The sequence below is a fragment of the Lupinus angustifolius genome, chromosome LG08 (assembly GCF_001865875.1).
Source record: "Lupinus angustifolius cultivar Tanjil chromosome LG08, LupAngTanjil_v1.0, whole genome shotgun sequence".
NCBI lineage: Eukaryota > Viridiplantae > Streptophyta > Magnoliopsida > Fabales > Fabaceae > Lupinus > Lupinus angustifolius.
Window position 1 is genome coordinate 6,535,478 of NC_032016.1, and position 15,397 is coordinate 6,550,874.

The 15,397-nt window shown below is 31.9% G+C and overlaps 4 protein-coding genes across 5 annotated transcripts; 3 read left to right on the plus strand and 1 right to left on the minus strand.

Moving 5' to 3' along the window:
* LOC109354056 (ferredoxin, root R-B2-like) lies at positions 2,386–3,026 on the plus strand. The gene has a single exon (XM_019596409.1). It carries the CDS (start codon positions 2,448–2,450, stop codon positions 2,907–2,909), a length of 462 nt encoding a protein of 153 aa, XP_019451954.1. The 5' UTR covers positions 2,386–2,447; the 3' UTR covers positions 2,910–3,026.
* Positions 4,758–7,156, plus strand: LOC109353437 (replication protein A 14 kDa subunit A-like). Its single transcript, XM_019595716.1, has 3 exons — positions 4,758–4,892; positions 6,061–6,319; positions 6,817–7,156. The coding sequence occupies exons 1-3, from the start codon at positions 4,809–4,811 to the stop codon at positions 6,879–6,881; spliced, it is 408 nt and encodes a 135-aa protein (XP_019451261.1). The 5' UTR covers positions 4,758–4,808; the 3' UTR covers positions 6,882–7,156.
* Positions 8,155–9,847, plus strand: LOC109355399. Of its 2 annotated transcripts, none has more exons than XM_019598542.1 (2): positions 8,155–8,405; positions 9,466–9,847. In XM_019598542.1, exons 1-2 carry the CDS (start codon positions 8,312–8,314, stop codon positions 9,693–9,695), a joined length of 324 nt encoding a protein of 107 aa, XP_019454087.1. In that variant the 5' UTR covers positions 8,155–8,311; the 3' UTR covers positions 9,696–9,847. The 2 variants fall into 2 exon arrangements, with proteins under 2 accessions (XP_019454087.1, XP_019454086.1); XM_019598541.1 differs by having other exon boundaries at positions 8,184–8,405; positions 9,439–9,847.
* On the minus strand, positions 10,201–14,002 carry LOC109355398 (ribonuclease H2 subunit A-like). Its single transcript, XM_019598539.1, has 8 exons — positions 13,785–14,002; positions 13,629–13,700; positions 12,871–12,994; positions 12,698–12,785; positions 12,374–12,511; positions 12,194–12,281; positions 11,976–12,096; positions 10,201–10,697 (listed from the first exon to the last, which is right to left on the minus strand). Exons 1-8 carry the CDS (start codon positions 13,981–13,983, stop codon positions 10,520–10,522), a joined length of 1,008 nt encoding a protein of 335 aa, XP_019454084.1. The 5' UTR covers positions 13,984–14,002; the 3' UTR covers positions 10,201–10,519.

The window sequence follows — 15,397 nt, forward strand, 5'->3', positions numbered from 1 at the left end:
GATTGCTATATTTCTTGGGATAAGAATATGTTGTCCCAAGTATGTTTCAATCTTGTCCCGGATCAATCAAAATATATCATGTTAGTTAAAAAATTAAATACTTATAATTTTTTCTATTTTTGCTTAACTTTGATTAATTTAAGACAGGATTATGGATATATTTGTGGACAGTAAATCTTTGTCCCCATTCTATACATTTGACATGTTCACCTATTTGTACATACATGGCTAACCCAAGAAATATTCACTGGAATTTATTTATTGTAGGTATCTCTTGGATTTGAAGGTGGTGGAATAACTCAATCTTTGGGTTTGTTCAATAGGATACTTGTCATGTAGCTAGGAATGTTCATCATGAGCTAACAGATTGATATCCTATATGGATACTTGCTCTTCATGTGATCCCCAACCGAGTATTCAGTGATGTAGACCGAAGAATGAAGGTGTGAAGATTAATGTTGATGGTAATTGTTCTGTATGTGACAAGTTGATGGGTGGTGGAGTGGTTCGTGATCACGAAAGCAATTGGATTTCTAGATTTTTTGCAAGTTTTAGAACAGGCGTTCCCATTTTAGTTGAACTTCTGCAATAAAATATTGTCTCAAATTGGCATGGAGCTTCGGTCCAAAAAAGGTTATCTTGGAAAGCGATTGTTTGGATACAATCCATATAATCTCTAAAGGTTTAGAAGTGCGCCTTTAGTGGGTGGTTCACATTGTGGATAACATTTGTAACTTGCTTGTGGAGGAGTGGATTGTAGATCTTCGTCATACTTAGAGAGAGGGCAACATGCTAGCCGACTTGCTGTCCAAAATCAGCCAAAGTAATACTTATAGTGTTAAGATTGGGAGCTTTGTGCATCCAGATGTGGTTCATATTCTCACTATGGACCTCTTACCTTTGTTCTAGTTTTTTGTTTTTGCTTCTTTCTTTCCAATGTATTGAAAAAGAGATTGCTACCGTTCATATCAATATTAAAGATTTACAGGCGGAGAAATATCTTGGAACATGTTATAGCTTGTGGTTCATGCACTATGCAGTGTTCATATTAACAATATAAATTCTTAAAAATGAAAAGAAAATTTAAAGTAATAGTAGCTAATTAGCCTAATTTAATTATTTTAGAAGTTGAGTGAAGTGAAGATATCATACAAATAGAATAAAAAGTAAATGAAAATTATTAAGAAAAATGTAGATAGCGGTCAGTTTACATATTTTTTAGCATTATAAAATCACTACTCAGTAGTTCATAACACTTGCCATTCATATGTATTTATATTTTTTTACTAATGAAAAATATGAATTAAATTTATATTTTTTTCTAATGAAAAAACAAAAAATATATAAATTAGTATAAAGTTTGAGACAAAATATGGACTCCAAGCGATTTAACCCATTGGTGGGCATACGGGTTGATTTTAGTTAAGCCCACGAGCAACTGACTTACTGACCTAATATTTTGTTAAAAATAAGAAGACATTAAATGCGATTTGAATTTGTTTGGTAAAAGAACATTAATGAGTTTTGATGTTCGAGAATGTTCGTTTTTCGTTAGAATAAAGGTTAAACAAGGTGCTGGGATTGGAATTGCGGATTAACGCCCACAGGAAAAAAAAATGTCCTACCATTCTGGTTCAATAGTGTATCAAACCAATTAAAATGTGTTAATTAATTGAGAAAAGAAAATATAAAAATCATAAATTAATATTTTATATTATTGTAAGAAAAATTATTGGTTAGGGACATAAAAAACATGATTTTTTGGGAGAGAGGATCATTGTACCCGATTCACCTTATCTACTATATATTCCTCCACCCTCTTACTCTACTTTATCACTTAAGCTCTCTTAGTCCAAATTTTTTGAGCTATTTTAGGTAAATCTCTTTCCTTATGTTGTATACACATGCATATTCTTTATTATTTCATTTATATTATATATGTTACGACTTGTGTGTTTTTTTTACATTTGGGTTTTTATTTATTTATTGGGGACTCTCCTCTGCTTCCTGTTACATATGTTGCAATTTTATCTATTGTTGTGAATAACGTTGTATATATCTACCCTCTTACAATATATTAGATGTTATTCTAATGGTATTGGGGTAAACTCTATGTTTGATTTTTGGTCATTTGCTCTAGCTTTTTCAATATTATTAATATACGAGATTTTACACTTAATATAGTAAACGATTAATATGTTTACAATGTGGTTTATGATGGTCAATTTTGAGTCATTGTACTGTTTTTTATGATGCTAGACTGCAATTTAAAACCATTTTAGCGACTTTGATTATTGAAAATTTCTTCTTTTTTTGTTCTCCTCACAATGTTTAAACTTTTTTTCTCTTGGGTTCTACTCATATTAAAGGAGTTTATGTTGGTTTTCTATGTAGTTAATTAAATCCTAATACAACTAATTTTATGTAAATTTGGATTTAGGTCTAAAATGTCATCTATGAATATGTCCACTATGACTATGAGAGTCCCAACACCTGCTATGACATCTTGTGCTCTATTCAAGAGTCCATCATCATCATCATATTTGGGCTCTAAGAAGAATGTACCTCAAATATTTGGATTGAAATCTTCATCCTTTAGAGTGTGTGCTGTAGCAGAAGTATATAAAGTGAAAGTGATTGGACCAGATGGTGCAGAGAATGAATTTGAAGCCCCTGGTGACACTAGCATTCTAGATGCTGCTGAAAAAGCTGGATTGGACTTACCTAGCTTATGCAGAGCTGGTACTTGTTCTAGTTGTGTAGGACAATTGGTTTCAGGATCTGTGGATCAATCAGATCAATTTCTTCTTGATGAGCAACAAGTTCAGAAGGGTTATGTTCTTCCATGTGTCTCTTACCCAAAATCAGATTGTGTGATTCACACACATAAGGAATCTGAATTAGTTTAAGTGATTTATACCCTATTGTTATTTTTTCTGAGTTTCACATTTTATCACTTGGACAGCATACTAAAACCCATTTAGTGTTTTGGTATTAACTTTTTGAATTGAAATTTATCTGACTTTGAATTTGGTAGTGTCCTGGCACTAGACCCTTGTTTGAAATTGTGAATAACTGAGAGCGACATTTAGTGGGAGTGATATTAACTCATTCAAAATGATTAGTTCCTTACTCGTACAATAAGGGGTTAATACCCTTGGTTCTATAAAAAAAGTATTATTATTATGGCGTTGAATGCTCAATGTAATGCCTTGAAGTTCAAGACATATGGCCATATTTACTCATGTAATTCATTACTTGGTATGGTGGATGCACATCTTTCAGATGATATCAGAGGGAATTATTAGGATGGTTGCTATGAGTATTGTTTTAGGACACATGTTTTACATGTATCACAAATCTCACATGTTACAAATTTCAATTGCTCTAGTAAATGCAACTTGTATTCACTCCTTACAAATTTCAGGATGTAAAATACAGATCACTCGGACAATCACAACTCTTGAGTCAATTTTCCCTTTCTTATTTTCAGACCTTAAACCCATCAATTCAATAAGAACAATTGTTCTCAAGTATTGTGATGACTAGGCATGAATGAGTACATGCCATGTCTTGTCCATGTCAAGATAAGGACTTCATACAATACAAGAATAGTCATATACTTTCTGTCCATGATGAATATGAGTTTACACAAATAAAATATGATATCTCATTTTAATTTTATTTTACCAAAAGTGATATATTATTTTTATATGTCTATATTTAAGTAGATGATACAGAAAGATGTATAGAAATTAAGGACAGAAGACTATGATAGTGATTTATGACAAGTTAAGTGGATTTTGGTATTAGCATATTCTTAGAAGTGTGATGTCTAGAAACATGATATTTAGGTAAATTTGATATCCAGGTTTGATGTTATATTAGGTTGATATAGATATTTTATTTCAGAATGTGAAAATACTATTAATTAAAAAAAATGGATATATACATACACATACTTAAAAAATTGTTTATATATAGATCTTTATCTATGTCTATATCCATATCTATATTATTAATAAAGGCAAAACAATAAATAACTACCACCAATACATAACCTTTATATTTTAAATTTATCTTTTTGTATTATTAGTAATCACTTTAAACTTCCAAACATTATTTTCATTGCTTTCACTTTTTACATTAATATATCATTAATCTTTCATAAATTCTTTTATTTCATCTTCTCTCTTTCTCAATCCAAATAAAACAAACAATAACATAAAAACATATATAATGATTATTAAGGCACAAAATGAAAAATTCACATAAATTTTATGTATATTATATCAATTACCACATGTTATCTTTTAAATTTTCACTCTCTATTAAGTTTATATATTGCATTCTATATCAAAAAATGTGAGTGACCGGCTATGTGCCGATCAACACGCTAGTACTTATTATATAAATATATTTTTATATGAATATTACATATATTTAAATTTTCATGCAAACTTTGAAATGAGTATATATAGATATGTATGTATATTAATGATCATTATTTTACTTAATAAATGACCAGAGCATATCTGCTATCTCATGGTTTGAGTCAGACAAAAAGTTAACAAGATAAGTGGAGGACATGACCCCGCTCTTTCACCCCATATTTTATTCGAATTCAGCTCACCTTTACCTACATACAAGGACTTAAGATTCATTTTTTATGATTTTGTCACTAAAAATTGCAATGAAAAAGATTGAAAACAAGATATCCAGATATTGAATAAGGGAGAAAATGGTAAATTAATGTATATTTGTTTCCCGCCAATACATTAAACCCTTCCCGCTTTCTTTCTCTCCATATGCTAAAGTTGTGTGACAAACAGAACAGTCACACTCAAACTACGCCAAACTCAAAGCTTTTCCTCTTTCAATTCATTCAAACTGTGAGTCCTTTTTTCTTATTCTCTCCATTTAATCAAAAATAACATTTTTTTCATACTGTAATTCTCGATTTCCAATTTTGAATCGCCTTTTTCTATTTGCATATTATTATTTACTCATTTCCTATATCTTTTATGTTATGAGGATTACACTATACCCATTGTTGATGTTTCTTTTTGTGCACTTATCCTGTTTGTCAAAATTCCTCTTACACTTCTTTATGTTGCATAACTATTTTTTTCCTTCCTTTTTTTCACCCCACTATTAACATGCTCAATGTTTATTATAATAATGGTTTTTCTACCCTTAGGGCAATTGTCATGTGAAGACTAAAAATCATTTTTTTTTTGAGTTCCTTGACCATGATGGTTAACAAGACCGTCATGATAATACTATCACTATGGAATGAGCTGAAAATTGAAATCAGGGTCTTTATATTATTACAGATGATGGTGCAATGTGACATACATTTTCAATCATTACCGACCTAATTATCAGAAAATTAGGTTTTCTAAGATAGGCAATTAAAGTTTGATTCTTTTCGTTTTGTTTGGTAGAAAATTAGGTCTTCCAAGACAGGCAATTAACCTTCATTTGGAAGGGTAGAAATAGAAGAGAAAGAGAGTGAGAGGAGAGAAGTTGTGGAGAAATGTCATCTTTCTCTCTCATTTGATGTAGTAGAGAGTTTGAGGGGAGAGAGAAAAAAAGGAGAGCCCCACAAAATCTCTTTCTTCTGAGGTGAAAATGGGAGGGGAAAAGGTACTTAGATATATTGTCCTAAGTGTATCTCAAACCATATATCAATAATATTGAAACAAAAAATAATGAACATTTAATTTTTCTAATTAACATTGAATATTTTCATTGATTCTCTACATGGTTTTGAAACATAATTTGGGATAACAGATCATTATCCATTGAAAAGTGAGGGAGAAAAATCACTTCTTTTTCTATACAATCAAAACACTAAAATTTACTCTATTTCTCATCTTTTTCTCTCTTTTCACTCTTTTTCTCACATGTTTTTCTCTTCTTATTTTCTTCTCCCAAACAAACGAAGCATTAAAGTTTGATTCTTTTCATTTTGTTTGGTAGAAAATTAGGTTTTCTAAAACAGACAATTAAAGTTTGATTATTTTCAATTTGTTTGGTCCTCTATTCTATTTTCAGGCTATGGACACATCAAACCCTGCTGCTTTTGTAAATGCCCAGTTGCTTTCCAACTTCATAGGAAAGAAAGTAAGAACAGTGGTCCAGGTTAATCAATCTCATGGTGGGGTCACAATAGCAAAATCTACAGATAATCAGCAACTAACTGTAACAGGATTGCCACCAGTCCCTCTCATGAATTTTGTTGAGGTCATTGGTATTGCTGAAAATAACAACTCCATTAATGCTGAAATATGGACTGACTTTGGAAACACATTTGGTATGAACAATTACAAACTCTATGTTTAATGTTTTTTAACTTGTGATAAATTAACAGGTTTACTTTTTTCAAAATGACAAATGTATTTGTCATACTAATTACTAAGTAAATGTTTCTTCAAGCATATCTTTGTTCTAAGCTTAAACCTCAGATTAGATTCATTAGATGATTGTTCTATTCCTCTCTATAATTAGATATCAGTTATCAGACTTGTCTCACATGTTTGGATTGATGGAATTATGGAAATGGATGTAGTGGAATGATATTAAGATACGTTGTTTATTATTTACCTCTTTTCCATTATAAGATATCTAAAGAATGGTATGCTAACTTTTGTAAATTTCATTTCATTGTATTCTGATCTATTCCACTCCACCATTCATTAGATATATCCAAGCATAGCCTTAAATTTGTCGAAAAAAGAATCAGGCACTAATTGGTTTCTATTGTTCTATTGCTGGCTTCTGATCTTGGTTTTGATCCTGACTATTTTGTAGATACCAACTCTTACAATCAGTTATGCCTGCTAGCAAATGGTGAATTCAAAGGTCTGTTTCTGTAAGGGGCATTATGGAATGCTGTGTCAGGGACTGGATGATATGAAGTTGCATCTTTCATGCTTAGAATTTAGGATGTAAATGTATGGAATATGGCAATAGTATATTCCTAGAAGAGCAACCGTATGTTCTGCAGACTCTGTTTTGTGTTTTTAAATCTTAACCAGTCTCTATGTTATGTTTGTCAAGTTTGGTTTATGAGTGTCCCCAATCCAGTGTTTTCAATTGTACTCTATTACCTAAATCAAGGATGCATTATTGAAGAGAAATCCTTAAGCTAGTGTTTGGTAGAAGAAAAGTTTTTATACTTTGAGGTATTTCACTTTGGAATGTGACTTCCCTATATTTGATCAAAATGTTTAGGTAAATGATATTTTCATGAATCTAAGATGCGTAGGTGAGAAAATATTGGATTATCACGTGAATATATATTGTATTTTTGAAAATTAATCACTCTTAATAATGTTTTATATTAGCTAAATATGATAACTAAATGCCAACAAGATATAATATGGTAAATTATGACAAATTTTGTATCTAGAGACAGATGACAAAATCTTAAACTTTATGAGGGAATAATCAAAAAAAATTAGTAGAGATTAATCACAAAACCTGTCCTATTTACATTGAATCAAAATATTAGTGAAGCTGATTGTTTACAAATACATATGCTAAGAATCATAGAGTAAACCAAACATTATCCGCAACTTAATCATAAGAAGTGAATGCAACAGCCAAGGATGTCATGCATCTGAAGAGATAAGGTCCACTATAAAATTCAAACAAAATAACATGAATGAATATGCAGATACCGGAATTGAGAGATGACAAAACAGTTCAGCAGCTAAACATGCAAGCATGTCATGTGGAAACAGTTTTTGAAGTACATAAATGAGATACAGCTGCCACAATTATTTTATCAGTATAAGCAAATATAATTATGAAAAGAAAACAACGTGGTTCAACTTTCCAACCACTCAGGGAGATAACAAACTAATATCCAAGAGACTTGAGACTTTATATTTGGACCACTTACTACACTTATTTTAATAAACATGGACTTTCTATTAAGGATGTTGTCAGTATCTGTTAAGGATTAAAAAATATAAATTCTGCATTAAAAGTAAGATATTTAATATTTTAAAATTGTTAAAGTTATGGTTTCAGATACAAAATTTCTATTCCTTAAATTCTTAAACAAATTCTGAGAATAACACTTACTTGCAGAACCTTTGTACTCCACCTTTAAAGCCAAACTTTATCAAAGATTCTACCTAAGAATCATATTAACCTACTACCAGCCTGGCCACAATCTATTCTTAGAGATACAAAGTGAAAAGCTGAAATCACCAATATCCATATAAAATAAGGATCAGTAAGGTGCAATTCATATGTATGGATTATTACTAAAAGAACAGTCAAATACTCAAATACAATGGGTTTCAAAGAAATAGGATTTTCTCTGCTTATCTTTGTTTATTTCATTAACCTTGCATCTTCATATCCCATTCAGAAGATCTTGCCTTCAGGTAATATCCTCTGTCATAAACTCTAACACATTTATTGTCATGCATCCTTTCTATTGCTTTTTTTGTTTCCTTTTTAGTTTTTCATGTCAGAAATTGCTATGAAGTTTTCTTTAATGTTAAAAGCTTGATTGTACAATTGTTAAAATCATTTACTAGGCTGAATTTATGGGTAAGTGTCTGCTAGCATCATCTTCATCTGACAGTAAATGAGAATTCGAAAAAATGATATAGGCTTCACATGCATAAGCTGATTGTTTAGAAACATTGAAGTTACAGGATTTATCAGAAAGCAATTATGAAATGGAAGATAAACATAATCAGAAAGCAATTAATTAGCTGAATTATTGTTCAACTGCTGAATAATGTTTTCCCCCCACTGTAGTAAACATTTTATATTCTGTATGAAGTGATTTTCTGAACCATAGTCTACTATTGATGTGATAGCATAATCTTAATCATAATTAAAGAATACTTGGTCACAAAAACAAATTTCAGATGCTAACGTTTGCTGAAATTCCTATGCGTGAAAGATGCCAGAACTGAAACTAAATTCACAAAAAGAGTATCCTTCAAAAGATGTCAATCTTTAAAACCTAGTTGTCTAGTGGTAGATCCTATACCAAACTATGTTCTCATCTTCAGTATGGTATATGCTTCATCTAACAAGTTCACACCTCCTTCTATAAATCTTGACATAAGTGAAAAATTAAGTTGACATAGTAAAATATGTCATAATATTATTTGCTTAGAGCAGTCTTTATTCCTATATGAAATGGCCACCTTTATAGTTGATACTTGAATAGGCCATGGGTTTATAGTACAATTATTTACCAGTGGGATGTATGTAAGAGTGTAATAACTAAACCACATCAGTTTCCACTGCAATTTTCATTTGAGCAATACCTAAGATCTTTCTATTTACAAGGGTAGTACCAGTTGAATCAACTTTGTTAGTTGATTTCTTTCTTTACCATTGAATGAAACAGAGGTGTCCATGAGTGTCCTTTACTAACATGTATTTATTTTGTAATAGAACCTATGCTGAAGAACAAGATAGAAGATAAAGGAATATATGGAAGCAAGATCGAAGGAGGCACTCGTGGTGGACAATCACATGGAAATGGTAATGGAGGTACAGGAGCTGTACCTGTCTATGCAGCCGGTGCTGCAAATAATAATCACCAACATCACCGTGGCGCTGCCAACTGCAACCTTGATAAAATCAAATTCCCTCCAATGGTTATGATTACCTTGGTCTATCCAGTCATATTGTTATTTTTGTTAACATAGAAAGCCCCAATAGAGTTCATTGTGTATTATGTAACAACTTTCTGTTAAAAGTTCTTTTCTTATATCACAATGATGCATTATTCAGTTTGAATTTGTGAGACAGTATGCAGAATGTACCAGTTGCTGATGAATAAGGTATTTTGTTTGGAATGCAAAGAATGTTTACATACTCAAAATGTCAGATTAACCACATAGAAAGCAATCAAGTTTACAGATTCCATGTGGGCAGAAAGTGTTAAATGGTGTGTATGCATAATTGCATATCAGCAATTTCAAATCTGTGAAATACAGTTTGAATAGGTAATAACAGTATGACTGAATAAAACTGAAAACAAAGTACATGGCATTTTTAAAATATGTTATCATTTTCCATAATCATATAAAGCAGTGTGTTTGAGTCAAGTATATCCATAAAACCTGAGCACTCAATGCTCACTATTAATGATCTAGCCTTATACAAGGGTAAGACAGTGTATTTAGTCAACCCAGAGCCATAAAGAACAGCCATTCAAACCAAAAATGTATTCCATGAACCCACTAATCGTTGTTACCATATATAGGTTTGTTTTCACATCCCTGAAACTAGAGTTTTCAAACTTAAGTAACTTCAGGGCCAGGTAATGGGGTGTGCGAGCCTAAAGAGGACGTGTCCTAAATTGACACAATACTAATACACGTCTGGTTAGGTTGAATATTGAAATATCATCCTAGAAAGTGCACTCACAGAAAAAGTTCTTCAAAGATAAAAATACCCTATGATTTAACAGCTAGGAATTACTGAAATGATACATAGAAAGAGAGGGGACAATAATTAAGCATCATTTTTAGAAATAAGGAAGGTGCTCAAGTTTCCGAGCCTGGAAAAACCGACTGCGTCCTTTACCACTGGACTCTATTTCTTCACTTCTCTTTTTGGATGTTGCGAAACCCACATTGCTTAATTTCAATTGTCGTTTGCCATTTTGATTATTGCTACCACCATCTTCATCTTTGTCAGACTCCCTGTAAACAATGACAAGTGTTAATGAAGAGAGATTAGCACAAACAACCCTCACATACTCGAAGACAAAAACATACACGAATAGGGAAAGTGACCTGTCCCACACACAGGATTTATGGCCATGCAAATGATATCAGTTTCATCCTTAACCATAGATATGATACATTCCAAGAAACTAAGTCCAGGGTGAGCATTCTACTTTTGTGGAATTCACATTCACATGGTAAGTAAAATTCCTCTTCCAATTTCACCCCGCCTCTCCATTGACAATTACCATATATTATTAGCTTATTTCACGCCCTTTTAATAATATAATATATAAAAACATTTTTTAAGACAACCCAAACAAAATGTATTATCTTAAACTCGTTTTGCAGAAAACATACCCAAACAAAAACTGATTATATTACAACTGGTCGAGAGTTAGACTGTTGCTTCCCACATTCTTCATAATTAAATTAAAGTATAAGTACTTGTGCATTCTCCATGTTTCAAGATCAAAGCTACTATGCACGGGGTCTGTGTAGAAATAGAAAACCACACCTGACAGCTTAAACTTTAAGAGAATAGGTTCTTTCACAGTACACTAAAATATAAATGAAGTGTGCACATCAAGTATGGTATTTAGTCTTAAGTTTGGATTTTTTTTTATTTTTATTCTCCTTGATTATTGACAAGAACCTATGCAAATAATCAAGGATTAATTTTGACTACATGATTTGAAAACAACTAACCAAACTCGCAAATGATTTTGAATTTAATAAAGATGTGGCACATTGGTGTTAAGACCACATAAGTTCCAAAAATTACTGATATCAGTGATGTGGGACTGGTTATTCTGGGAGTGCATGGACACTCCTAAAACACAGAGATTGTTCATGGAAGTTAAGAAAGAAAACTAATTAAATAAAATGATAGTAAATAGCAAGAACTAAATTTAGTTTTTAAGTCAAACCCAACAACTGACTTTAAGTTGGGTGTAATTTGTGTAGGAAAATGATATATCCTCCTACTATATTCTCCTACTAATCCTCCTACCTACAAGAAGATGACATGTGTCACAATAAGATACTTTATATCCTCCTACTAATCCCCCTCAACAGTGTTCTTGAATGATCCAGACCAGAGTAGTCAACTGGGCCTAGTTTGACTACTCAAATCAGAAAGCGTTGCTAAGAATTGACATGATGAATACATTAGCATATATGAAGAGGAACAAACTAGGAAATCAGATGGCATACAGTCACAAACTTCCCATAAGGTTGAGAAAGGAGGATTACCATAACACATCCACGCCATCTTTAAAATAAGTGGTGCATGTTCCCCAACTAAATCGGACCAAACTTGGAAATCCAAAGATAGAATGTTTGTGACCTTCTAGCCAAGACTTGGTTTGGGGATCTGCACAAATGAAAACACAACCAAATTTATCATAAGTACAATGTTATTCAAAATAAGGGACACAGCATGAGACGAGATGGAATCATGGCCTTCTCACCTGCAGGATATCCAGAGCCAAAGTTCCTGAGCATATTTTCAGCAGTCTCATCAAACACCCATTCTCTTACAGCTCGGTCTCTAGTGACCTGAAAGATTGTATTAAAGGTTGCAACTTGACTATAAGACTTTATACTTCAGGTCTTCAGGTATTTTTTATAAGGATGAGATGAACAGGCACCTTTGCAACTATGCTTGCACCACTGACAACAGGATAAAGACTATCAGCCTTCTTTGCAACCACACATTTAATAGATGGAAAAACCTTAGACAGCTTCGCTTCATATTTCCCCGGATCTCCAACTGTATCTATATAAACCTGAAAGGCACAAATTATATGCTTCTCACATTTCTAACTGCATTAGTACGGCACCTCTAAACACACTCATTTTCAGTGCTTAATTTCACTAAGGTTCAAGGAAATAAATTAAGCACTAATTTGCCATTGAGAGTCATGAATTAGGTTATAGTTGATGATATTTAACATAAAGGAGCAAAGTTTTACCTCGGTTAGAAGCACTCCCATTTTCAGTACCCTATCAATGAGACCCATGGCAGAGTCATGTGATATTTCATTCAAGTTTATCTTATTCCTGTATAAATTATAACAAGGAAAGCACTCAAGACTTGGAAAATCATTGAAACATGGAAGGAAGAAACCAAGTTTTGATTATTTACTTCTTAAGCATTTTAGCGGAGAGTTCCCTTGGGTCAATGACATCAACAGCCCATCCAATAGAATCATTTTCCTTCAATGCTTCAAATAATTCTTCCCTCTTCTCTTCTTTTAGTGTCTTAGAGTCTACACCAACAGAGTTGCAACAACAACAACAACTAAAACTTTTCAAACCGGGTGTTATTGGCTACATGCATCAAAACAACTAGATAGTTCGATTGTAAAAAACATGTCTATAGAGAAACCAATGACATCTAAATCATTCTTAATGGTTTCTTGCTTATGTTGCGATTTTTCTTCGTTTGCCCATGCCTCTAGTGATTGGGCTACCCTCCATCAAATATACTCTCATTACTAGTAGCGGATCACAAAATCTTGGTGATCTTCTTTATCTAATGAATGGGGAGTCCATTTTGAAATCGTTCGCCCTGCACCCCTGAGTATATATGCTTCAACAGGAATCATACAGGGGTAGATTGATACAATAGAAACCTCTGGTAAAATGCTCATCCATAACGGCGGAGAAAGTACATTACATAGTCCGTTTTAGGGCTTCTACAAATATTCTCCATGCATACCCAAAACACATAAAACGAGATTCTCCCATAATCTACAAAAGGTGTTACCCCAACTTTTATATTATAACGCATTCATTCACAATCTTATTTGTCTAGCATATTCATTCCCCCAACATAATATTTTCATTTCTGCTACATTGAACATATTCTTTTGCCTAAGATGAATAGGTAGAAAAAGTAACCTGCAAAACTCAAAGTGGCGAGGGTCTTCTGGTAGGAGCGAGCACAGTACAAACAACCATAAACCATTGGTCCTGAAACAATTTCGAGTGGAAAAAAGTTATAAAAAAAAAAGAGAGAGAGAAAGTGAAATGGTTAGAGAGAGAAGAAAGGTAAACCTAATACAGGGCCTCTTCCGGCTTCGTCGATGCCCATGATGCAAGGCTTTGATGCCCATTCTGGAACAGCAACGACAACTGCTTCAGATCCCATTCTTCTCATTCCTTGCTTCTCAATTCTCAACAAGTCTCCTAATTCCCGCCATTTAAACCTATTTAATTTGGTTGTTGCGCAACAAATTGATGTTAGGGCCATCATCCTATCACTTCTCTACACTCTCCTCTCTACCCAAATTAAAAAGGGAATTGAGTAGGATAAGGAGATAAGTTATCTCTTTTTGCCTTATCTCAATTAAAAATAGATTATAACATATTATACACAAACAATTATGTATCAATCATTTATAGTATCATTTTTTTATAAAAAATTAATGATAATTAAAAATGAATCATAAATGATACAATGACAATATATTTTTAGCCATTACTTAATTATATATATTTTCTATTAAAAATATTATTATTAGCCACTACTTAATTATGTTAGCCCAATTTAAATCCTATAACTATAAACATATTTAGTTTACAAAAATGAATTAACTATAATGTTAATCGATAAGTCTAGAATTCAAATAAACACTAATATAAAATTGATGAGTCATCAGTTTTATATAAATTTAACCAATATCATACGACTTTACCTTAAAAATTAGTTATTTGTATGTTTGAGAGGTTTAGGATGAGATAATTCATGTTTGTTTATTGACTTCATCCTATTGGTATCTATAGTGGTTCCAATTTGTGCGTTCAAAGGATGCAAGTGATGATTGTCAATTTCTATTTACAGAGCACCATTAAGTATTAAAATAGTGAAGTAAAGCACAATAAGGAAAGAATGTAAAATAGTAGTTAAGTGAGTTTGATATCATAATCTAAAATCTTAAGAAATTTTCTATTCATTCATTATACACAATGTGAGATATTTTTTTCACACTTTGAATACACAATATCTTATCAATTGTAAGTTATTCATCATTCTGAGTATTGGATATATTAGAGTTTAATTCTTTCTTTTTTTACTTCCACCAATATTGGCTTGTTTTGTCATCAACGTTTGCACTAATCTCTCGTTAGGAAAAGTTTCAACACATGGATCTCACATGAATCTATCAACCGACATCTCGCCTTGACCTCTTTAATACCACTTCTTATTGATAGATTTTCATATATGAGCTAAATTATTCGTCAATGATTGAGTGAATGAAACATATAAATAATTTTAATGTTATATTTTGATTCCAAATTTTGAGACGTTAGATTTATAAATCCATCTATTTATATAATTTTCAACTTACCAATTTCTACTCAATGCCTAATTTATTCTTTCATTTGAATATCAAATAATTTATACATTCTCCAAATAGTAATGGATCAAATAGTTAACAACATTAGGTAATAGTATCAACTTAGGTATTATGTATATTTTCTCGAAATAAATATCATTTTCGAACAACAAAACAAAAATATGTATCTCATCAAGATTGCCTTTCACAAAATTGATTGAAAAGCTTCCTAAAAGATGTAATAAAGAGCAAATGTAGGGTTGAATGCCTTTAAATTAGAGTGTTTGAAAAACTAGTTCAAATTGATTAAAAAACCGAAAAATAATGTAA